The sequence below is a fragment of the Equus quagga genome, chromosome 20 (assembly GCF_021613505.1).
Source record: "Equus quagga isolate Etosha38 chromosome 20, UCLA_HA_Equagga_1.0, whole genome shotgun sequence".
Classification (NCBI taxonomy): Eukaryota; Metazoa; Chordata; class Mammalia; order Perissodactyla; family Equidae; genus Equus; species Equus quagga.
In genome coordinates this window covers 33,117,679-33,142,949 of record NC_060286.1, presented here as the reverse complement: position 1 = coordinate 33,142,949, position 25,271 = coordinate 33,117,679, and the positions used below count along the sequence as shown (strand labels likewise).

Below are 25,271 nucleotides of genomic sequence, written 5' to 3'. Positions count from 1 at the left end.
CGCCGAAGCTGCGGAACGTGGGCTCGCGCCCCGCCTTTGTCTCCCGGGCGCGAGCCGCCGCAGCCCCGCGCCCGCCGTGAGCCGCCGGAGCCGCTTTGTGCCGCGGCGCGGGGCGCGGAGCCGGCGGGCGCAGCCTCAGCATGGACGTGACCGTTTCGGAGCTCATGGAGCTCTTCCTGCAGAGCCCGCTGGTGACCTGGGTGAGTGCGCCTGGCTCCTGCCCCATTGTTGGTGCACCGGCTCCCCTCCCGGCCGCCGGCGGTCGCCGCACACCCGATCCGCCCGGGGCCCCGGGTAGCCAGCCCCCGGGGCGCGGGGGCCTCAGCTAGGGCTCCCAGTCGGGGTCGGGGTCCGCGTTCCGGGGTCCGGAGGTGTTTCCAACTCTGGAGCTGGCGCTCCCGGCCCGGCCAGGGGCTGAGCGGGTACACCTGTTCCCGCCGGGGCTCTGGGCTGGCGGCCCTGGAGCGACAGGGTCATAGTGATCACCCCGACCCCCAGGACTTGATCACTTCCGAGAAGGACCCACTCCCCCAAAGTACCCTCGTGTAGTTTCTGAACCCCTGTGACCAGCGGGTGGATGGCGGTGGGGACTCCGAGTGGGAACGTGTACAGACTGGGGTGAGCGCAGCGATTTCCAATGGATTTGAACGTGAGAAATTTATTGAAAAGTCCCTTTTATTTTTTTTCCGCCTTGGGAAGCTGGAGGAAAGTGGCGAGGAAGTTTTCCTCCTGCTGTCTCGCGTCTGTTGCCTGGCGCGGGGAGGAGAGAGGGGCCCCGGCGAAGGCTGGGCTTGGTGCCTGCAGAAGGGTGGCTGGGCGTGGGGGACCCCTTGTGCCCACATGGGCCCTGCCCGCCCTTTGCCCTGGAGAGCTTTAGACTGTCCGCGTGGAGGTGACTTTTCCTGCTTTTCTCTCCGCGTCCCCTCGCAGGTGAAAACTTTTGGCCCTTTCGGAAGCGGCAGCCAGGACAACCTGACAATGTACATGGATTTAGCGGACGGCATCTTTTTGAACCAAATCATGTTACAAATGTAAGTTCTCTTCAGGGAGGAAGGAATGAGTGGTGCTTTAGAAAGTTTAATTTAAGGTTGTGGAAATGGAATGTGAGGTTACAACAGGAGGGTTCTTTGCACGTGGAGCCACGGTAAATATTAAGGTGCCTTTTCGGCGTTCGTGGGGGGTTCGTGGGCGTTTGAAGAACTCCAGGGCCAGGACAGCGGGTCGGCAGCTTGTTTGATGAAGGAAATTTGGGATTGAATGACTGTCATCCACATGGTGGGCAGTGCCGTTGACTTCAAACTCCGGTACTTAATTGTGGTTTGAGCCATGAAATGAAAAAACCTTCTTTTGGGGGGCAAGGAACTGTAACGGAGAGTGTCTGGTTACAGGAAGTGTCAGGGTTGGGTGGCAAGCATCGGTGAGTGACTATAACATTTCACTCTAGGTTAGGACGGCTGTGTTCTGAGCTCTTTCATTTCGTCTTCCGTTTTCAGTTGCCCCATAGCAAGTGCACTTGGTTACGTCCCATCTTAGGGACTGGATTTCAAGTCACTGTTAGGAGAGGCACAGGGAGGCAGAACGCTGTGGTGCTGTTGGTTCTGAAGCGTGCAGCTTAAACAGGGTCTTGGTGGAAGTTAAACTTGCTAGCGTGTATGTCTGACCACATCCTTTCCTGTTGCTGAGTTCTCCTGGGCCTATCTGTCTGATTGACAGCCTGCCACATGTAGGTGTTGGCTCCTACCACTGTAGTCTGTTTTTAACTCAGAAACTGCAGGGAACATATTGGAACTGAGCGTCAGTATGATTCACAGGCGCTTGAAGCAGAATAAAACATCCTAATGTTCTCTCTGGATCATCCCCTTATGCTCACCTGCGACTAAGCAAGTTGTCCTACTTGAGCCTGAACCCATTAGCTAATGAGAATCGGCTTCATTTGTGGCCCACGCAGGAGGAGCAGCAGTTAGCTTTGGCATATTCAGAAAGTGATTTAAATAGATCTACCTAAAAAGGCCTGTTTTAAAAAATTACCCTGAGAACATTGCTCCTTTTGTGTTAATAAGTCATTTGGTGTCAGGCTGTGGGAGAGACACTTGGGTCTTAATGTCTTTTTTTTTTTTTTTTAAGTCACTACCAATCTGGTGTTTGATTAGATTCTAAAAAGGCAGATCTGCTGTCAGCCTTGGCAGCACTTCTCTGAGAAACATTGATGAAAATGAGCTTTACTGGGGTTGTCTGGTGGCATATTCAAGTTCTGGCAACTCTTCCCCCCCATTCTGGTAGACCCCAAAAATTACTGGATTCCATTGGTGCAGCGACCACTATAACTTCAACCTGTCCTTCCCCAAGCCCAAGACTGTTTAGTTAAAAAAACCAGCAGTATCCCCAGCCTTTTCATTCAGCTTTTACACCCAGGCGAAGGGGAGAACAAAAGCCCTGAGACTGTTTCTCTTTCTCCCCTGACCTTTGGAATTCCTGAAGCGTTTACCACTTGCTTGTAAATCAGGAGAGCCTGTTGGACCATTCCTTTGAGAAATGCCAGCTCATCTCTTGTTCACTCTTGGCCGGTGGCTACATTCATTCTGAAGGGCTTCTCTCCTCCCCTTGATAATTTTAAATGTTATTTTCTCCTCTTGGACATGCCAAGGTGATCATTCTGGAAGTGGGAACTGATAAATTTGCAGCGCTTAAGGCTTCAAGCAGTGCTCTGGGTCCTTCTGGCCGGGGTCAGGCACAGAGGAAGGGACTACGGGGAAGCTGTTTGGGTGGCTTTCCAGAAGGAGGAAATCAAGGAGAGAGTGGCTCCAGTAGCACACAGCTTGCTGATAGGGTGACCAGAGGAGCCCTGCTCCACGGATAGAAATCAGAACGTTGTTTGCTCCTGGAAGTGGGTGGGGATCGACTGGAAAGCAGGCACAGGGGAACTTCGAGGGGCGGAAGAAATGTTCTGTATATTGATTGATGTATATTTTATTTTTCAAAACTCATCGAGCTGTAACTGAAGATATATGCATTTCATTCTATGTAAAAATATCTCAATTAGGAAAAAGAAAAGAATTCCACCCTAGTGTCAACAGCCTAGGTAGCCAGCCTGGGTTCGAACTCTAGGTCTCTCTCCTACCAGCTGTGTGATGCTGGGCACATCACTCAACACCTCAGTTTCCTCATCTGTAAAATGGGACGTCAAGTCCCTCCCTTAAGGGATGGTTGTGAGGATTAAATGGGATGATGTGTTAGCAATTAGCGCAGTGCCTGCCACTTAACAGGTGTTGGTGTCGGTTATACATATACCATCTTAATCCAGAAAGGATTTGGGCCACCCCATAAAAGTTTTTTTTTTTCTTCAGTCTGCCTTTCTCCCACATTCTTAGTCTCCTAGATTACTGCATAATCCTTAGCCTTAGCCCTCTCCCAAGAAAATCTAGAGTAAAACTGGACTCTGGGACCCACAAGTCTAACGCTGTTCTCAAGCTAAGCCTCTGTTTTCACTTCTGCCAAATGGAGAAGCGTCAGGCTAGCTAGCAGATAAGTGATAAGGCTTATGTCCCATGCTAGTAGCTCCAGCTGGGTGCTAGTCACCTATTTTGATAAATTCTCCCCAAATTGGTAGGACCTGAGAAAATTGCAGACAGCAGCATGCTTACTGGGTTGCTGGAGCTCAGATAAGAGCCGTGTTACCTAACACTTCAGAGCCATATGGAGGCTGGCTGGGGGTCACGTGACTGCACCTGGGCATTGTCTCTGGCAACTGAAGAAGCCTGGGTAGTAGGTAGTAGTCTCTTGGCCCTGGCCTCCCGGTGACATCAGTGCCCGGAGGCAGGAGAGCCCTGTGAGCTCAGCTTTCAGGGGAGGCCCAGGTCCAGGACGATTCCTGAATGAAAGTGAGCATTGAGTGGTGTGGATGGAGATGCAAGGGAAAGCTTGCTGAATGGCTCCTGTGTAAATGCAGTTTCTCTGGGTGCTCCTGGTACCCAAGGGAACCCGAGGTGTCTGATTCACTGTGGGCGCCTTTTTCACTGTCTCCTAGGAAAATTATTGAAGAGCTTTGACTCTAGCATCACGCAGACAAGTTCAAATCCATCCTTATGCCACTTCATAGTGCTGTTACCTGGGGTGAATTACTTCAACTCCCTAAGCTTCAATTTCCGGATCTGTAATAAGGGGATGGTATTTTATAGATTTGGGGAGGATTAAATATGCGTATAGAAAATGCCTAACAAATGGTCAGTCATCGTTATTGTAAGAGTGAGGCCCAGAGCTGGGTTTGTGTGTGTCTGCCCGTGTACAACTGCACGTGTGAGAGTGGACAGCTCACTTGATGAGGTGGTGTTGAGCGCACCTGGGGACTTGGGACTGCGGCCAAGAGCTTGTGCCTGTGCAAGGCCTGCGGTAAATCCAGCACAGTTTGCTTTTTCAGACTCCTTTCTAACCCCTGGTGCAATATTCCAGATACTATTTTCATTATTCAGAGGTTGGAAATATCCTCAGGCCAATGGGAAAATTTCTTAAGCTTCTCAAAAGCATTTGAAGGATAGTCTTTTTTCCCCAGCCTGTTGGAAGAGGAGTTACATTTCCATTTTGCAAAAGTAAAAGCTGAGGATAAAAGGGCAAACACTTGTTAGTTGAATGAGTTTGTGTTGGTGCAAAAGCGTTGGAGCGAAAAAAGATTTTTACTCATGAACTGAATTTCCTTTTTTGGCTGTAGCATATGATACTCTTCTTGGGGACTTTGAGTCCTTAAAAATTATGCAAAAAATTCATGTTCATTGTAGGGGAGTAGGAACATACAGATGAGCAAGATAAAAATTGCAAAATATAATTTTACCATGTGGAGGTAATAGTATTAATATTCTGGTGCTTTCCAGGTGTTGTCTGTGGTATCTATGTTAATATATGTTCCTAATGTGTTTTTATATAAATTGGGCTCATGATACTGTTAACATCCTTTTTCTTTCTTTCTTTTTTTAAAGATTTTATTTTTCCTTTTTCTCCCAAAGCCCCCAGGTACATAGTTGTATATTTCAGTTGTAGGTCCTTCTGGTTGTGGCATGTGGAACGCCACCTCAGCGTGGCCTGACGAGTGGTCCATGTCTGCACCCAGGATCCTAAGTGGCGAAACCCTGGGCTGCAGAAGCAGGGCACGCGAACTTAACCACTCAGCCACGGAGCTGGCCCCCAAGACATAGTTTCTTGATTCAATTTTAAATTTAGGAAGTCTTTGGAATATGACCAAAAGTTAGGGGCCAGCTTTTTCACAAAGGAGGGGAGCAAGGTTGCTATAAACCCAAATTATAAGTCTCTCTTTAAAGTTCTAGGGAGAGCTGTTTTCCTTTTTTCTAGTTAGAAGTTTTTATGAAGACAGCCCTGGGGGCCCCACACTTTGGACTGGGAACTCTCCAAGTTTGGACAAGTTATCAGATGCTTGCACCCGTGTCTGTCCCTGTCCTCGAACGTGCAGGGCTGTTGGGCTTTTACGTTCCTGGGCTGTCAGGTAAAGGGGATCCTTGTTACCAGTGTCGGCTTTCGGGGAAGGTGCAGCTGTGTAGAGGTCCTGTGATGTCCTCTTCCTGGGATATAGGACCAGGTACAGTCTAAGTTTGCCAGTGCAGACCTGGCCTTCATAGCATGATAGCTTATTAGGGCTGAGAGCATCCTGTAGTCATGTGACAGATGAGCATACTGGGCCCAAAGAACTTTGACCAGTCGGGGGACCCAGACCAGAATCAGTGGCTCCTGATCCATTTCCTGCCACAAGGAGAGGTGGGGATTACACTGGGCAGAATGGGGATAGGCCTTCCTCAACTGTAGTTGACTTTTCTTTAGGTTTGTTTCCTAATAACCTCTCTTTACCCTGAGAGCCTCAGTTAGAGGAGGGAGCACTAATGATCATGATAATTAGTCTAATTCCTCAGATAGTAATTGTCAGGGCTCTTTTGGAGTACAATTTCAATTAGCTGTTGCTTCCCAGGACTGGGGAGAAGAAAAGCAGGGATGGTCAGAGGCTTCCCTGCTGTCACCTACGGACGCCCAGGTCCCCACCCTGGGTGTGTGTGGTTCCTGTGCACGTGCAGTGAACATCCCCGTGTACGCCGAGGCCCTCCTGGGGTGGTCCCGGCTGACTTAAATGAAAGCTGGGACCACAATAACAGTAAAACGGAAAGCTCTACAGTTCTCTGAGTTCTGCTATTTTAAGAAGCACATTTGTCACTTGATGAAATTGTTTCTTATCTCTTAAGTTATACACCGTAAAAGGAGAATTGTACCTTTAGGATAAATTATTTTGTAAGGCTAGGTACACTTCTGCGGCTAAAAATGCCTTTGTGGTTTAAATTCTGAATGCCTCCTCTATTACTAAATTAATTTCCACTGAAGTGTTAACCTTTATTTTCTCTGTCATGGATGGCTCCAAGAGAAGCCTGTAACATGTAGATGGCTTGGCCAGATTTCATTACCTTGTGGGGCCAATAAGAAATGTTGTCACGTGACCATTGAAAAGCGGTCCCCTGGTTGCCCCAAGATACCCGTGTGACTATTCTAGGGAATACAGGATGACCGACATAAGATCCGTGGCTGATGATTGCATGTACTGTGTAAGGGGGGTTTGCATGCACACAGTACAGTGTAGGGACTCATAGTGTATCTATCAAATATTTACTTTAACGGTTGAATTTTAAACAGCTTGTGTTTTTTAAAAAAATTGTACTTCCAGTGACATTTGAAATGATTTCTATTTGTAGATTTTTTTTTTCTGTTTGTCAATTTTCTCTTAATTGTTGGCTTTGAATGAGTCAAATGGCATTGAGATTGCTTCCCATAACTCTCCAAACTGCCCTTCCTCTGCTGCCCTCCTTGTAGAGGGACCCGCTTAGTGAGGAAGGAGGAAGAGGCTGCCTGTCTTCTGTCACACCAGCCCCCAGGAGGCTTAGCGCCCTTATCACAGGCCTCGGATGACACGTGAAACCGTAAAGATGGCCTTCATTTGAATTAGACGTCCTTCCTGGTGTCTTGGGACAGTAGAACGGGGGAGGGAGGGCTTTGTTAGGAAAACCAGCGTGCACTACACAGGGAGGTGGAAGCTAAATCCATTCTCTTGAGTCTGTTCTCTTTAAGTAGGAAATCTTTTTGGACACAGAATTTTGAGAAATGTCCTGTATATAGATGAATGAAATTATATATCGCTTGATTAAAGTTTCTAGTTTCATCACAACCAGTCCTGACTTTTGCCTGAGATTGGAAAATAAATGACACTGGGGGTTTCCTACATGAGTTATTTATGTCTCTATTAGCATTTCTCTTAGGGGAGGTTGTAGACCGTAGTGTCACAGACTGATGATGTCGGTTTTTTCGAGATAGAGTTGTGTCCCTGGAATGTAAAGCACAAGCAGGACCAGCCCAAGACCAATTCAGGTGGCAAGGAGGGGACTCACGTAAAATGGAACATTAATGATTTTATTGGTTTATTAAGTCAGAAATGTACCCTTTTCCCCCCCTCTTCTATCTTTCTTGATATTTCACATATTTTGGTTTGTTCAGCTTTTAATCCTGAAATATGTTTTTGGGGAGACTACTGATTTTTACACAGTGTAACTTTTTGGGTCTGCGTTGACATTTGGTGGTTGTTATGGGTGATGCCAGCAGTCGGAACGGAAATAACATTGATAAAGGGACTGTGGTGGGCTAGGGACTTGGGGGTGGGGAGTGGGAAGGTGATGTGTCTCCCCTGAGGGCCTCGGCTTAGCAGTGGCAGAATTAGGATTTGACTCCAGTCACACTTGTCACAGCCTCATAGTAACCTAGGCTTGGAGAGGACCAAATGCTCCAACTCATCTGGGAAAGAAGATGTGACAAATGCTGGGAGATGTAATTTCCACTTTCACCTTTTTTCCCCCAGAGATCCCAGGCCAACAAATCAACGCATCAACAAGCATGTCAACAACGACGTGAACCTTCGCATTCAGAACTTGACCATCTTGGTGAGAAACATTAAGACCTACTACCAGGTAAGGCGGTTTTCTGTTCCCCCAGAGTTCCTCTGGTGCGTCTGGCAATATCGTCACTCGAACGGTTTCCCCACAGGAAGCTGAGAGGAAATGGTGTTCACGGTTAGGCATCTGCTTGCGGATGCTCAGTGTGTTTTCACTTGCATCCTTTTTTTTGGCATTGTGAGAAGGGTCAGATGTTGGATCACTTTACTTTGTCCAGTGACTGTCCTTTGAGCTATGTGTAAAGCATCGTGCCTGGCGCTGTGAGGGCCCTAGAGTGAAGCCTCACTTCGCAGCTGTGGCCCCAAACGTGCAGTCAAATGGGGACTGGCTGGAGCCGCTCCGTGAGGGGCACTCTGATGTGATATCACACACAGCTCAGTGTGTCTGTACAGGAGAATTCAAAGGGTTGAGGGAGAGAAAGGGACCACAGAAGGGTTACATCTGGCCCAAGAATGTAATTGATGAGCCTCTAGCTTACTGATGGGAGCATCGGGGTTTGTGGTGTGGAGTGTCCACTTGTCAAGTGCTCGCTGTGTCTCAGTGATAGTCGATGGGTCAGGCAAGTGGGCCTGATAGAGAAGGGCTGTTAAAATCCCCATCCCAGCCCTGGGAAGGTCAGGTGAGAATCTTTGAGGATATTCATGATCTTCATGTGGCCACATTGGGTGGGAATTAGGCTTAAGCTGTGTACCTTGGAGCCCTGGGTTTCAGACTTTTTCTTAGCAGTGAAACTTTTTCCCCAAATGTAAGTTTTCTTGAAATGTCAGGTGAAGCCCTCATGACTGATTGACTTGGGGGTTGGGGAGCCCTAGTGCCCTCTGCTCAGCTCCCTCCTCTCCCTCCAGGGCATCTCTATGGGTTCCCAGGACCCCAGGGAACACAGTTTGGGCACCACTGCTCAAGAACAAGTCCCTTCCAGATTCATGCTGGGGTTTCACTGACCCGTTGGCCAGACTGCCTTTGAGACCTGTTCCTAGCACTCAGCTTCCTGGGGTGTAACTTAGTCTTGGTTCTGGGGTTTGGGAGCATTTTCAGAGTCTTGAGGTCCCTGTGAACATGAGGAAGCCCTCAGGCCAGCCAGGGCTCCCCTCTCTGCCCTCACGCAGTGGTTGCTGGCTCTGAGGTCAGCCGAGGGACTGCCGGATTGGCTGTTGGGCTGAGTTTGTGCTGTGGCATTGGGCTGTTTGCTGGGCCATGTTCCTGCCGAGGCTGCAGGAGCCCATCTGATTCAACGGTAATTAGAAAAAGGGTGGGAGAGGGAGGGAGTGGACAGTGTCCTGGGTTTTCCGTCCTCCTCCCACTGGGGTTGGGGCATGAGAGGGAGCTTGCAGTGCTGGGACACTTTGCCTGCATGGCCAGTTCAGCAGGCCACCTCTGCTCATTCCCTGGACCGTTGGCAGTCAGCACCGTGGGCTCTGAGCAGCCTCTGGGAGGCTTAGAACCAGCCGCATCCTTTTAGGTACAGGTGCGGGCTGCACTGAGGAGGGGGCTGGGGGTCAGGGGGAGGCCTGAGAGAGCTGGATCTGGGGCCGAAGTGGGTTCATTTCCTTGTCTGAGGGGAGCCGCACTCAGGGACGGGCATGCTGTAGGCCAGTGGGTCTCAGCTAGTCCTTCCTTCATGACACCCACATGTGGGGGAAGCTGGGCAAGGAGAATGGTGCTGCCCGTGAACTTGGTCTGGGTGCGGAGGGCGCTGTCTGGTGGCTGTGCTGGCTGTTCAGCAAGAGCTCAGGGCTTGATCTCTATCTGCGGGCACCGTTCATGTTAGGCAGGTGCTTTCGATGCTGTGTGCTAGGTGCCACAAAGCTAAGGCTGTGTTGTGGGGCGGGGAGGGTGGCTGGGGAAGGCTTCTTGGAGGAGAGGACCCCTGAGTGGAGTTGGTAGGAGTTTCCATGTGTAGAGGGTCATGGGAAGGAGAGAGGGGGAAAAGGTGTTCGAGGTGGAGGAGGGCATGGAGGCACGACAGAGTTCTGTCCTCCAGCTGTCAGGGTCAGCATCTTCCACAGCGGCTTGGATGAGGGTCTCCTTCACCAAGTTTCAGATGAATCAAAACCGGGGAGGTGTGAACATGAGAGAGAAAGAAATTCAGATTCAAAACAGGCTTGCCAGGCAAGCCAGAACCAGCGATGAGAGCTCTCGACAGGTGTGTCTGGGAGGTGGTGACCTCTCCCTGATGGCAGAGGTGACGGTCTCAGGTGGAGGGAAGGTTTCTGCAGCTCTCCGTGAGCAGCGTGGAGCAGTCAGGCTCTTGCTGCAAGCTGGCTGGCCAGGCAGATGCTGTCCTCCAGTCTTGCCAGTCCAGTCGGACACACGCCGGTGGTCATCGGCAGCACTGACGGTCCTGGTCTGGGCTGGCCAAAGAGGGCTCGACCTCGGCTTGAGATTTTGTTGATTCAGAGGTGGTCTGTTGCTCTTGGGGCACTGTGTAGCGTTCCAGAAGATGGGAAACCATCACAGGAAGGAAAAGACGGCTGGTCCATTCTCAGGGCCCAGAACGACTCACCCATAGAAGAGAGGAGCCTACATCATTGTTCTGCTTCTGCGCTGTTAGCTCTTTGAGGGAGGGCTGGGGTGTGTTGGCAGCCTCAGCCCTGGCCCAGAGTCAGGGTTTGCTGAAAGCACTTGCTAAAGGCTGCACAGCCGTCCCTGCCCCTCAGTCAGTCCTGCTTACTTGGAGAAAACTGGCAGGACACTCGCCTTTGGTGCTGACACAGGTTAGGTGTGGGCTGTGTTCCGCTGTGTATTTCCTCCTTCCAGTTTATTGTAAAATAAAGTTAAGTTTTGGTCATATAATGAACATGTGCTCTTTATAAACAGCTTGGAAAACAAACAAGTAGCAAGCAAGAAAGAACCACCCATAATCTCACCACCCAAAGACAATCACTATTAACATTTTTAGTGTTTCCTGCCAGTTTTTGCATGAATAGTTTTTGTTTTACACTGTTGCAGTCATGCCTTATATACAATTGCATATCCTGCCTTTTTCTCCTCCCACCTGACATTATAGCATAAACATAACTGGTTATTATTGTAAGAGACGTTCAAGAAAGTTTTCCAAAAGAAGTCCCGCCCAACATCTCCTTGTGAAAGTAGCCTTGCAGGGTGGGAGGCCTTGGAATGAGCAAGACAGATGTCATTCCTTCTTTTGACTGGGGTGGCCGGGGGGTGAGAGGTCACCCCCCGCGTGAGTGGGACTCCCTTTCGCCTGTGGCTTTTCAGTAGACACGTCGAGGTCACGGAATCCAGCCCTGGGTCTTGTCTGCCAAGCAGCAGTTCTGTGCCCCTGGCTGTCCCCTTTTCTGAGGCTCCATGGGGCAGGGATAGTTAGGAAGGACAGGGGCCTCTCTTGAATGGCATGGGCTTGTTTCACAAGGAAGCTCAAGTTTGCCTCTCAAAACCGGTGAGACAAAGGGTCCCTGACCTTATTCTGGGACAGAGGACAGACGGTGGGTGAAAACCGACGTACCAGGTTCAGTCTGACTGTCAGTGTCTCGACCCAGGTCTCAGGCTTCCCCCTGACCTGCCACTTGGACTCTTCTGGGGTGGGAACCTGCAGTCTGCATTTTCACAAGTTGCCCAACTGTTTGAGTCTCATCCTCTGACAGGGTTGGGAATCAGTGGGCTACAGCAGTGGTTCTCAGAATGTGGTCCCCAGACCAGCGCAGCAGCATCGCCTGGGAACTTGTTAGAAATGCAGATCCTTGGGCCGCTCCCTAAACCTGCTGTGGAGGTCCAGTAATCGTGTCTTAATAAGCCCTCCAGGTGACTGATGCACACTCCTCAGAGTGAGAACCACTGGGTTAGAGCGTTACCAGTGATGTCAAGAGGATGCACCGTCAGCCAGGTCTCCTGGGGCAGAGTGCTCAGTGCTCACCAAGTGACTCCTCTCCATCGCGCACAGCAGACGTGCACACCTCATCCTCCCCGGGACAGAAAGGCAGGGTCCTGGCAGCCGTCTGAGGAGAGGCTGCAATGATGAGAAGGTGACCAGAGGGAGCAGGGTGGTCATTGAGGGAGTTGCTGGGAAGGGGCAGAGAAAGCCAGAGTTGGACAGGGCCTTGTGGAGGGCGCCTGGTTCAGTCTCTGCATTTCAGAGATGAAAAGGCTGATCAGTTCGAGGTCGGGGCACCAGCCCCAGGACAAGCATCTGCAGACGGACATCTGCTGAGAGGCCTGGAGGAAAGACGAGCCTGGACCAGAACTGTGTGCTGCTTCAAGCCGCCTGGCTGGTCAGCTCTGAGCCCAGTGTCACCTGATGCCTGTTTTACTTGTTCAAGAGCCAAGCTCTTTTTCATCTGAGTCTTTTTTTCTTTTTAAGTTAAGATTTGGATTTATAGCATGGCTCATTTTTTACATTCAGAGCCTCGAGTATTTACATTAGATACTTGTTCGTTTGATAGTGGAGCTGTGGGAAAACAAGACTGGTCTAAGCAGAAGTCTCCTGTGCAGCAACTGGCTGGTGCGTGTTTATTCTTTGGGGGTTGTGCCTGGTGTCCCACTGCCATTCCTGCCCTGGTCACCTGTGATCTTGCTCCTTCTCTCGACAGTTACAGCCTCACTGTCGTGTGAGGTTTCTGTGGCTTCATGCTGGTGGGAAGCACTTCAGACAGTGGCCTGGATAGATTCATTGTGTGTTGATGGAGGCCTGCGTCTGTGTTGTCAGGTCCAGGATATCTATCCTGGAATCAGGACCCTGGGGTGGATGTGGGGACCTGCCTGCAGGACTGACTCTGAAAGGGGAAATTTGCTGCTGCTTTGAGCTTTTCTTCTCACTGACCAAGCACTGAAACAGGCTGCTTTCCATCTCTGGGGCCCCTGAGCTCTCTTCTCTCAAGAAGAGGATGGGCCCTTGTGGGCTTGAAATTCTGCAGAACCCTGATGGCCAGAGACGGCCAAGATTGAGAGGTTAAGATCACCTTGAGGAGGTTGGTTTTACAACTTCCTTGAACTCAGCTCTTCTGACTTCTGGTCTCACGCCAAGGTCAGAATGCCAGAACAGACCAGAATATTGTTCTTTATCTCAGAAGAAACAGCCAAAGAAATAGTCTGGGCTTGCTTTATCTTCTGTAATCTCTTTTTTTCCTTCATTGCTTTGAAAAATTAAAAGTAAAGCAATACAAGGGGCCAGTTCTGTGGCCTGGGTGTTAAGTTCGGCATGCTCCACTTCGGTGGCTTAGGTTTGGTTCCTGGGTGTGGACCCACACTGACACCACTTGTTGGCAGCCATGCTGTGGTGGTGACCCACATACAAAATACAGGAAGATTGGCAACAGATGTTAGCTCAGGGCCAATCTTCCTTAGCAAAAAAAACCCAAAAAAACACAAATGGTTATAATGGACACTTGTATTTCTGTTGTTCAAAATGAATATGAACATATGTGAATATTTTTCATATTTGCTTCAGACCATTTTTTAAGAAATTTTTTCTCATGGAAGTCCTCAGTATGCCTCCCCTGAGGCCAGTTACCCTTGTGTCCTCCCTGGAGGGAAGCCCTGTCATTAATTTAGTGAGTATCTAGTTGACAGGTTTATACTTTTGCTCTGTGTGTATATATGTATGTATATCTGTATACACACACACGTGGTTTTGTGTGGTATCTTTAGATAAAACTTCCATATGCTACCAGTACCTTCTGCCCACTCAGCCTTGTTTTTGACATCTGGTAGCTCTCTGTGGCAGTTGTATTAGATAAGCATGGACTGACTACTAAAAATTAGCATTATCTTTAGAAATGTGCATGCTCAGTTTGGAAAATGAAAGACTTTTGTCAAAAGTAAGAATAGAAGGAAATGTACATTTGACATTGTTGGTGGGAACGTAGTAATATAGCAAGGGAACTTATAGTTGGCTCCGGCCATATCTACAGGTCCAAGTGGAATTTGCTGTATGAATAACACATTGTCTTGAATTCGCAGGGGAGAAATTACTGTCTCCACTTTTGACTTTAAGGAGGAGGGCTGTGAGATGGATAGTCTCGATTTTGTAGCTTATTATCTATGTTCTGAGGAAATGAAAAGTAATTATTTTGGATTATAAAAATATCTTCTGATTGCAGATTGGGAAATAGAAAATTTGCCCATTATCTCATGTAGGGGTAACACTGTTAACATTTTGATATTTATGCTTTCTGACTTCGTGTTTGCATTTATGTTTGTTTTAAGGTGTGGAGCATATCATTCATACTATTTGTAACCTCTGTCTTCATTTACTGCGACGTGAGCATTTTCCCAGGTGGTTAAATATTCTTTCATAATATGAATTTTAGTGTCTACACAGCAGTTCATCAGCTCTCGCTGATACTGAGTTATTTCTGTCTCAGAATTATAACAGTACCGCCGTGAATATACTTGGTACATAAGTCTTTCAACAACTTGTCTTATTTCCTTAGGATAAATTCCTCACATGGAATTCCTGGGTCAAAGGGCATGAGTACATGGGGGACTTTTGCTACTTATTGCCAAAATTGCTTTTTTTACAGCCCTTTTGTTTCTCTTTGCTGAATTGCCTGTTTGTGCCCTCCCTTCCCCCGTTGTGAGGTGTCTGTTAAAATGCAGTGTTCCATATTGCTGTTGAACGCTGACGATTCGTGTCTCTGCCATGCGGGTGAAGGTCTGAGATTATTTTTATCGTTCTCCTGGGCGAATTTCCTTGTGTTGGAGAACTGTTGGATGCTGGTTTGGAATCTCCAGCAGGACAGCCACAGGCCATTGTGGCACGGTGACAGAACGCGTGACAGAACGCGGGTGGTGCAGCCCCAGGACAGGGAAGCCATCATCAGAGAGGGCCCTGCCCCTCATATCACCAGCGGGAGACGGAGACGTGTGTCTGCCACCAACTTGACCCAGGGGCTTATAGCTTCCCTGTCAATGTTTGCTGTCAGTCCAAAGTTCAGGAGAGAACCTTCCAGACTGTTGAGAAGTGAGCCTGAGGAGGCCAGTGGTCTGTGTGGACCCCTCCTTTCCTCTTTCCTTCTTCGCACTTCCTGTCCCCTCCACCTCTCTAGCGTAGTGTGAAGAAATGTGGGATGAGAAAGCTCTGGTGGCCCAGAGTGGTGGATGTGACTCGCCAGGGGTCACCTGGTTCGGTTGCTTTCTGTTTCTCTTCTTCTTCTCCATGCTGAGAGGCTCACATCTGGTGGGGTGAGAGAGGAGGGTAAACCAACCACGACAACACCTGTGTGTGCACAGGATGAGGACGGGGTTCCCCAGCCTGGGCATGAGCGAAGCTCGTTGGGAGCTTTCCGAAGCGGGTGGCACTTCAGCTGGGTCCTGAGGGATTGGCAAGGACCTGGACTGGCGGCACATGGGGTACCTGGCGGGTGTCCTGGGAGAGGAGCAGCACCTGTACAACCATAGAGGCAGAAAACGGCCTGAGGACTGATGAAGTCACTTCAGGGTGGCTGAGGGTTGGGGTGTTTGTGGGGTGTGGTGACGCGTGAGGCTGGGAAGATGGCAAGCTGCCAGAGGGTGGGTGCCATGCTAACGAATTTGAACTCATCCTGAAGGACTGGGGAGGCTTTGGAGAATTTTTCAAGGGAAAGTTTAAAAAAGAAAACTCTGGCAGCCATATTGAGAATGGATTGGTGTCAGGAGGGAGTGGGGAGTCAGGGCGGGTCGTGGGGGCCTGGACCAAGGCAGGCGCAGAGGAGAGAGGGGACGAGTTCCGAGTGGGGCTGTGGACTGCAGCTTGCTGGGTGCCCTGCCCAGAGCAACCATCTCAGGGTTAACGCTTTCCCAGGCCCAGGAAAGCTGAGCCAATCTGCGTGCCCCCCAGGCTTCCGGGCAGGGCCATGGGGCTTGAGTGGCAGCAGCTCCGGGTCAGCTGGACAGGGGCCGTGGGAGCGCAGCAGCTTTTAGGACCACTAGAATTCCCTTTTCCACAGTAAAAGGAAGGCGTTGACTTACTCCTGACCAGTGACCCTGGTGTCTTGCTGGCCAGAGATGGGGGAAACCAAGTTGAGGACACTGGTCTGGTGCCCATAGTCCCAGACCTTGCCAGAGGCAGGTTTTGTCTCTGCAAGATGTGAGACCAAGTGCCAGTTGTACTTGGTTTCCTTTCTTTTTTCTCCTTTTTGTTTTTAGAAGAACCGCTCTCAAGGCCTGTCGAACAACAACCAGGGCCTTTGGGGCTGAGCTCTGTGCCCGAATCAGAAGGTGGAGAGGAATGACCGTGTGCCTCCTGTGAGCCCGGCTCTAGTTAGGAGCTTTCTAGTCCCGTCAGTGTGAGGAAGACATTGCTCTCCCCATTTGACAGATGAGGAAAGCAAGGCTCATTGAGTGAGATGAAGAAGGAGCCCTAGAGAGCTGCAGGGTTTCTTAGTCATCAGCTGCTTGGGGAAACTTCTTTCTAAAAATCAAGCTTTCTACAATCGGTTGTGTGGGGAGATGACTTCCTGTGGGCGCACTGCCTTCTGTGAAGGTTGGCAGGATCTGCACTGACAGCAGGGTGGGCTGGATCCTGGGCCAGAAGCCCCCCTGGTGGGCCAGGCTGGGACTGCTGCTTCCCGAGGGTCCCCTGCTTGGGCGAGGGTCCCCTGCTTGGGCGTGCTACCCCTTGTTAACCAGATTTTCACACCAGCGGGGAGCCCCAGAGGGAGGGCCTGGGTTGCTTCAGGCACCTCTGAAACCAGCACTTCCGGGGTTGGCGGTGGGTGGGTGGGACTGACATGGAGGGAGCAGCTGGCCCCAGACTTTATCCTGCACCTCCCTGTGTAGCAGGAAGCAGAGAATGGGGCTAATTGCAGCAGGGGGTGGGAGGGGTGAAAGGTGGGTCTGATGTAATTAGTGGAGCTGGAATTCAGCCATGGAGGCTTAAAGCAAGGAGATGGGGGGGGGGGGGGGGGGGGGGGGGGGGGGGAGAGAGAGAGAGACTGTGTGTGTAGACGCAATCTTTCTGGTCTGTGTGGGCTCCTGCTCCTGGCCTTGAGTCCAGAACTTGAATTGCTCGTGGTTTCCCTTCTGTCCCTGAGCTGCCACACTCGCCTTTGCTTTATCGGACCCTTATTGGAAAGGAAGCGGCTCTTGCCTTCAGAGGCTTACCTTTGCTCCCAGGTGCAGAGAATGCCACTCGAGGCCCCTGTGGGCTGCCACCTTGCTTGGATCTGTTCTGCACAGCACTGAGCCCAAATGCCCGGGACGTGATTCACACAATGACCTGCTCAAATCCTTACTTTCACAAATCTGGACTTTCTTGTGTGTCTGATAGGTGCTCTCTCACCCTGTATTTACTTTTTCCCCTTTTGCTTGGGTTTTCTCCTAATTCATGGCCATTCATTTAAAAAGCATTGTGTTTTTGAGTTTTTCCCAGAGGGTCCTTGCACAGAAGAGAATGGGAAGCCTGTATTGGGGGTAGAAGCTGGGTGGTCACCCCATCATTGGGCAAGAGGTCTGAATTTGTGCTTCCAGCAGAATATCAGCTAAAACTGTGACTGTGAAACCTTCAGATGCCCAGAGTGAGCTGTGCTGCCTTTTTTTTTTTGGTGAAGATTTGCCCTGAGCTAACATCTGTGCCAGTCTTCCTCTATTTTGTATGTGGGTCACCACCACAGCACGGCTTGATGAGTGGTGTGTAGGTCCACACCTGGGATCTGAACCTGCAAACCTGGGCCACTGAAGAGGAATGCACTGAACTTAACCACTATGACATGGGGCCGGCCCCCTCTGCTGCTTTTTGTTAGAGCAAATTGGCCCCCTCTTCAGTTAAATCTTGTCATTGCATATTCAGAACTGTGGTTACCAGCGTTCAGGCCATGAGCATCAAGTAGTGTTGGCGAATGAAATTAGAAACACAGCTTACATTATAGGACCCTGACACCAGAGAGGTGGGAAGCAGTAAGAGGTTCCAGTTCCTCTTGTGACAAAAAGGAGGGAAACGGATTTCTCAAGTTTTTAAAAAGAAAAAAAAGTCTGTCCTTTGCCTTGGGTTTGGTGTTAAATGCCAAGATCAGCATGTTTGATGTTATAACTGGTTTGTCAGAGGGACTCGGAAGAACTTGCCCGGGCAGGCTTTGCCCCTCTGTAAAGCCGGCTGCGTGGCTCACGTCCAGGGCTAATAACCGTTTGTGTTGTTCAGTGTTCTTTTTGGAAAGGCAGAGTGTTTCTGCTACTTTGCTGTGGCATTCAGGGCCTTGGTCCTATCCGATATGTTTTCAGTTCTGTTTTTCTCGTAATGAGGAGAAAGACAAAGTAATGAGGGTGAGGAAGTGCTTGTCCTAAATCGGTGGGTTCAGCCAGGACTATGGAGGTGTTGAAGAGGCCACACCATGTACCCTTGATTCTGAGTTGGTTGGGGATATTTTGAGGGGAGGTGGAGGTTTCGGAAGGGTAAAGGGACTGCCAGCTGTGCGCCAAAGGTTCCGTTGTTTTGGGATTGGGTTCAGCAGGTCAAGGGGAGCGAGATGGCGTTCTAAATATAGGGCGACTCTCCGTGGGAGGAGCCTCGCGTTGCTTCCCTCACCAGGCCGGCCCTGGCATCCATCGGCTCCAGAGGGAGTTGTCGGGTGTGCTTGCTCATTGGGGGCAGGAGAATAGCCACTGCCCGGTGCAAGTGCATGAGTGAGCTCCGTGGGTGGGTTCCTCTGGTTCCCCGAAGGCCGGGAAGGTGAAGCCGGAGGGGCACAAACAAGGTGGGAGGTGGGAGGGCAGAAACAAGGGCGAGCTCCCCTGCTTGGTCAGGTTGGGTCATTTAATTCTTTGAGGGTCTGGAAACTTGTGTGTCGCTGTTGCTAGCACTGTGACTTAGCGTGCGTTATTTAACTTCACTTGAAAACGTAGGTAATACCATATTATAGGTTATTGTCAGACTTGAATAACACCAAGTTTCATAGTCCCTGAACACTAATAGGGAAAGCTCACGCTCCCTGGCTGGCTTTGAGGGCCTGCTCTTCTTACTCTGGGTTCTGCAGATGGAAGGGCCAAGGCACTGGTGTAGATGCAGGACTTGGGAGACAGGAGACAGAAATCCGAGTACAAATAGAAAGAGTAAGAAAAGGGAGCTCAGACCTCTCGGTATGCAGGGTATGCAGAGGCAGAAGCTGCAGGCGCAGGTTCCTTTGAGCTCGCCACTCAGATTTGTGGCCTTGGGTAACTTCATCTTCCAGAGTGTGTCTTATCTGAAAAGTGGGCATATGAATGGTGCCTGCCTCAAGGATTGTAGGCGGGGATGAATAAGGGCCTTGTACAGGTACCATGCAGCGGTGAGGGTAAGATGCCACGGGTCCAGCAGAGGAGGTCATGGCAGACCCGCCTCTCTGGGCATTTTTTGTTCACTTATTAGTGAGCAGATTATGGGTTATACTCTCTCATTTGCTTGTATTAGTCCAATAGGTATGCACATATGTGCTCGACTTTTGCCCTACACGTTTTTCTCCTGTGTGATCTTATTTTTAGCTTACTGTGTGCTTCCAGTACTGAGCATCTTACACGTGTTCCTGACTCTTGGAAGCCTCACAATTTGAACTGCCACCAACAATGAAATGCCTCAAAAGCAGGCGCTGCATCCTTGTCTCTCACCGCACCAGCATGGAAACATGTCTCTTGTCAGCGTAGGTTAGTGACAAGATTCAGAACAATAGAAGCCATGATTCAGTGGAGTATGGAGTCAGAGAATAAGTCATTGCATTCAGGCAACACATCATTGCACCGGGCCCGGGATCCTATCTCTAGGCTAAAATGACCCTACAAAGGTCCCTGACCCCGTTGCCCCCTTCTATACTGTTGACTAATTGGAGGACAGGGCCCTACTTTGTTCCTTCTGCCTCCCTTGAGTGCCTGACACATAGCAGGGACTCAGGACCTGACTGTTCAGGGGGTCAGTGGGGACAAACCAGGACAGAGATGCTGTGCAGTGGGGAGGGCGCTGGAGCCTTTGAATCCCACTCTTAGGGGCCCCACGTCCCACCCCCGCTGCTTTCACGCCAACCTGCAGGCTTTTCATGTGGCGTTTGCTTTGTTGATGGAAATGCCATATGTCAGGTACCCAGGAGCTCAGTCCCTGGGGGGTGGAAATGAAATTGATTGTTTTCAACTTTGTCTAGCCAGCTTGGCTCCCTTGAGCTTTCCAGTCTTGAGGCTTAATGACTTTAAAACTTTAAAAATAAATGCCTCCTTTTCACACCATAACCAAACGGGCTCATCCTCCTGTTCTTGTGGCCGGTCAGAATAGTTTATTTCCCTTTAGACTGTGGAATTATGGCTGCTTAAGGTATCAGAAACTCTGAGGCAGTTTGGGCACTTTCTGTGCTAAGGCTGTGTTCTACCCTGCCCCACTTTGTCGGGGTGAGAATTTGTGACGTTCGAATTTTATAGAGTAGGGCTTACGAAATCGGATTTTTCAGCTGGAAGTGAACAGAGTTCTGTGGATGTCCCAGGCTTGAGATGCTGAAAGAAAGAAGAGTTGGTGGTCTCTGATAACTCCATGCTCTGCTTTAGCTGCCTGGGGCAGTTAATCCAAACAGCTTGTCCAGACTTTCAGAGGAAAGCAGATGGGCGCTGAGGTGAGGCTCACCTGGGAGGATGGAGGTGGTTAGATCTGTCCTGCCTCTCTTCTCATCACCCACTCTGACCCTGGTGTCCTCCTGTGGGAGGTGCACTCCTTCAGGCTGCCTTTACCGTGTCTACTCCTCACTTGCATGCTGGGGGGCCTCAGGACAGGTCCTCCCCATCATTCCACACACAGCAGGAAGCTGGGTCTTCCATCCCCTGCCCTGCACAGCCTCCCCAGGGGCTCCTCATCTCCCCTGCGTAAATTGGAGTCCCACCCCCACCGGTGTGACCTGGGCTGTGACCCCTCCAAGCTGGCTGCTCCTTTGTCCACTGGGGATAATGACTGAACTCGACTCCCAGAGTTGTGATGGTTCCGAGAGGGAGAGTCCGTGTGAAATGCCTAGAGTGTTACCCACTGCAGAGCTGGAGTTGGTGAGGATGGGCTGTTTTGTTACCAGGCTGTGGTCCTGTCTTTGCTCCCCTCTGCACTCATGCGTCCTGCCTTCGCCCTTTCTCCTGCCCGGAGCACCTTCCCTTTGTCAGCCTCTGGGAAGCCCATGCAGATGCTCTGGACTGGAATTATTTACATGACCACCACCGTCACACGTTTCAGCTCTCACCTGTTTTCTCTGTCCTGCACTGGTTTGCAGGCTTCCTCAGGGTGGGGACTCTGGGGGCCTGGGCCCTCTCGGGTCGAGGAGCAGAGTAAACACTGGCTGAAGGCTAAGGCCTGCTCATACTTGGCTTGGATGCGGTGCTGTGGTCCCAGGAGCTGTCTGACAAGCAGGGCAGCAGACCTGGCGGTGCCTTCCCGGCCCGAGTCCAGGCAGGTTTACGCGATGGGCTGCACTCTAATATTCTTACTTTAATGCATCGCCTGTATCGAAACCCTGGGTCTTTATCAACCCTGGGGCTCAAAAGGTGGGCTACAGTGACTTCCAGAGGCAAATCCACTTTGAGGAGCCTTTTCATCTCGTCCTGTTAAACTCCACAATCACCTTTTTTTTTTTTTTTTTAATTTTTATTAAGATTATGATAGTTTACAGCCTTGTGAAATTTCAATTGTACATTATTGTTAAACATGTTGAAGGTGCACCACTTCACCCTTCGTGCCTTCCTCCCCCCCCCCCCCCCCCCCCGCCTTTCCCCTGGTAACCACCAGTCTGTTCTCTTTGTCTATATGTTTAACTTCCACCTATGAGTGGATTCATACAGAGATGTCTTTCTGTATCTGGCTTATTTCGCTTAACATAATACCCTCAAGGTCCATCCATGTTGTTGTGAATGGGACGATTTTATCCTTTTTTATGGCTGAGTAGTATTCCATTGTGTATATATACCACATCTTCTTTATCCAATCATCAGTTGCTGGGCACTTAGGTTGCTTCCACGTCTTGGCTATTGTAAATAATGCTGCGATGAACATAGGGGTGCATGGGACTTTTGGAATTGCTGATTTCAAGTTCTTAGGATAGATACCCAGTAGTGGGATGGCTGGGTCATATGGTATTTCTATTTTTAATTTTTTCAGAAATCTCCATACTGTTTTCCGTAGTGGCTGCACTAGTTTGCATTCCCACCAGCAGTGTATGAGGGTTCCTTTTTCTCCACAACCTCTCCAACATTTGTCACTTTTTGTTTTGGTTATTTTTGCCATTCTAACAGGTGTAAGGTGATATCTTAGTGTAGTTTTGATTTGTATTTCCCTGATGATTAGTGATGATGAGCACCTTTTCATGTGTCTATTAGCCATCCATATATCTTCTTTGGAGAAATGTCTGTTCATGTCCCCTGCCCATTTTTTGATCGGTGCAACCACCTTTTTAAACAGAAAAAAATTGGAAATGTGACCAGTGAAACCTTCCTCCCCTGCTCTGGGAGGTCGAAGTCAGGACCTTGGAGTTCCACGGCCATGACCACCCCCCACCTCCAAATTCACCAGGTTGGGTTTTTTTTGGGGGGGGTGCACCTGATGGGAGGGGTGATTTGATGCCAGAGTTCATAGGTCATTTAAATTTCCAGTGTGTTTGAACACCTCCTAGGTATGACCTCAGGAAAGGAGAGCTTGAGCCACTGGACATGGCCAGGTTGGCAGGAATAGGGTCCCCTGAGAGCAGCTGTGGTGGTGGCCTTCGTGGCTGCTGCCCTAAGTCCCCAGGGGATTGGGAGCAGACAGACGGAGCTGGAAAGTGAATGTGCTGATGTGATTTTGAAATCCAAGTGTCTGTTCAGATTTAGTTGGAAAGAGTTTAGAAAGTATGAAGGGTAACTAGACTTTAAACTCCAGAGTAGGCCAAAAATAAAAAAGGAATATGGTATACTTAGGGAATTTCAACTTTTAGTCTTTTAGGAAGCTGCCTGACTTTAGAAATCATCTTGTTTTTGTTTGGTGAGGAAGATTGGCCCTGAGCTAACATCATGCCAGTCTTCCTCTATTTTGTATGTGGGTCACCGCCACAGCGTGGCTTGATGAATGGTGTAGGTCTGCACCTGGGATCTGAACCCACAAACCCCGGGCCACTGAAGCAGATCACACAAACTTAACCTATGAGGCCAGGCTGGCGCCCTATAAATCATCTTTGACTTTTAAAAAAGAATAGTACCCAGGTTTGGCCCCATGGCATAGTGGTTATTAAGTTCAGTGTGCTCCACTTCGGTGGCCTGGGTTCACAGGCTCGGATCCTGGGCACACACCTTCATCACTTGTTAGCCGTGTGGTGGTGACCCACATAGAGGAAGACTCACACAGATGTTAGCTGAGGGCCACTCTTCCTCAGCAAAAAATAAAAGGAACAACATCCACGTTCATAGCAGTTATTCACAAAAAACGAAAGGTGGAAGCAGCCCAAATGTCCATCAGTGGGTGAATGGATTAACAAAATGTGATACATACATACAATGCAATATTATTCAGTCTGGGAAGGAGATTCTGACACATGCTGTAATACAGATGAAGCTTGAGGACATTATGCTAAGTGAAATAAGCCAATCACAAAAAGACAGATACTGTATGATTCCACATATATATATATATAATATATGTAATTATATATATTATATTAATATACTATTATATATATAAATATATATATGTTTATATATATATATATTATAGGAGCCTAGAGCAGTCAGTATCATACAGACAGCAGGTAGAATGGTGGATGTTGTTTTGGACTTTTTTTAACTCAGGCCCTGGGAACCCTGTAATAGAATGAGACCACTGTTGGCTTTTTGCATATGGTACCTGGAAGGTGGCTTCGGTGACACCTTCAGGAGGATGCAGCAGGTGTAGGTGGCCTTTACCTCCTGGCATCTGGCAGTGAGAATTTAGAATAGCCAGATAGAAAAACCGAGAGATTGGAGGAGGGAGTGCCCCAGGGCAGCCTCTGTATTACAGCCCCAAGGTTTTCTGTGTTGAGGGGCTTATATTAACGCTGATACCTCTGAGATGCCAGCTTATATTATTTCTGCATTTAGCACAGAGCACGTGGCACCCTTTGGGTGTTGTGCTGAGTTAGATGGGTCCTCACCCTCTCTAACATGATAATGAGGTAGCGATGCTAAAAGCATACATTAAGAGGAAGATAGAAGCTTTTTGTGGAACATATGGCTATGTGCCAGATGTTGATCTCAAATATTTTTGGAAGGAATGAAGAGAGCATCTAATAAGAATGTATGTGATGTTAATCAGAAAGGGCTGGAAACCCCAGCCCCAGCTTAAAAAGTGGTGTCTCTGCCCAACTTACGTGGCTAAATGACCATGTGTGGCTAGTTGGGTAAGATCAGCCAGCATTTCTTTTCTTTCCTTTTCCTTTTTTTCCCCCTCCTTTTCTTGTTTGTTTTAAAGGAAAAACCTTTTCCCCATCGAAGCAATTAATCTTAAGCCCCAGCCGCCAAGATACTCCTGTTGCTGATGGATAGTCCTCGGATGTGAAGACTCCTTAGAAGTTCATACTTAAATCAAACCAGATTAAACTGTCCGACGTGGAGGCATCTCTTTCCCCTTGAAGTCTTTTTGGGTCTAGGTCAGTGACTTCCGCTTTGAACTTGGAACCACATCTGTCTAGAAGAGCAGTTGGTGACTTACCCCTGATGAAGACGGGGAGGGTGAGGAGGGAGGTGTGGCCGAGGTCAGGGAGCACACAGTCCCTCTGTTCCTGTTTTAGTGTCTGGACTTGGAGGGAGGGCATATAGAGCCATTTTTTTCTCTCTCACCTTACCTGCTGCCGCCTGGCCTGTGAAGGCCCCACTGCACTTGTCTTTCAGCTGCTGAGGCCTTAAAGTGAACTCAGTTGACCCTCATCCAGGTGGATGATAGGGGTGCTCCCTGCGAACCTCGATTTTCCTTGGATCTGGTGCTGGTCTGGCATCCAGACTTTATCCTGCCCTGGACTGGTGAACAGTGGCTGGGGGAGAGGTCCTTTTCTATCCGAAAGTGAGCCTTCCCGCCCCCGTGAAGGAGACCTTGGCCCACTGTGTAGAATTGGCAACCTGGGTGCTTTCTTTTCTGCCTTTGATTTTTATCACATAAATGATAGAAATCCAATAAAACTACATAAAAAGAGAGAAGGCAGATGTTCCCCCGCTATCCTGCCACCTCAGCACGTTAAAGTGGCTCATCGTTCTCTGTCCTTCCGACTATGTCCTGTGGCTCTTCCCTGGGAAGGGAATCTGTGGCTTTCGTGGGGACAGCTGCGGGCTATTAATACCCGAGGAAGTCCTTTACACCAGCCCCGAAGGGGAGGAGTCAACATCTCTCTCCCAGGCGTGCTTCTGAGGCACAGCCCACTGCGAGAACAGATCTCA

At 49.4% G+C, this 25,271-nt stretch overlaps 1 protein-coding gene across 1 annotated transcript in view; it reads left to right on the top strand.

The window, feature by feature from the left end:
- The first annotated feature begins 6 nt into the window (after positions 1-6).
- The window catches only part of CCDC88C (coiled-coil domain containing 88C), a 131,715-nt gene continuing 106,450 nt past the window's right edge, over positions 7-25,271 (top strand). Inside the window, exons 1-3 of the mRNA XM_046647299.1 lie at positions 7-200; positions 931-1,031; positions 7,889-7,997. Of these exons, the coding sequence (XP_046503255.1) occupies positions 141-200; positions 931-1,031; positions 7,889-7,997 (270 nt within the window). The 5' untranslated portion in view covers positions 7-140. The remainder of the gene's footprint in view (positions 201-930; positions 1,032-7,888; positions 7,998-25,271) is intronic.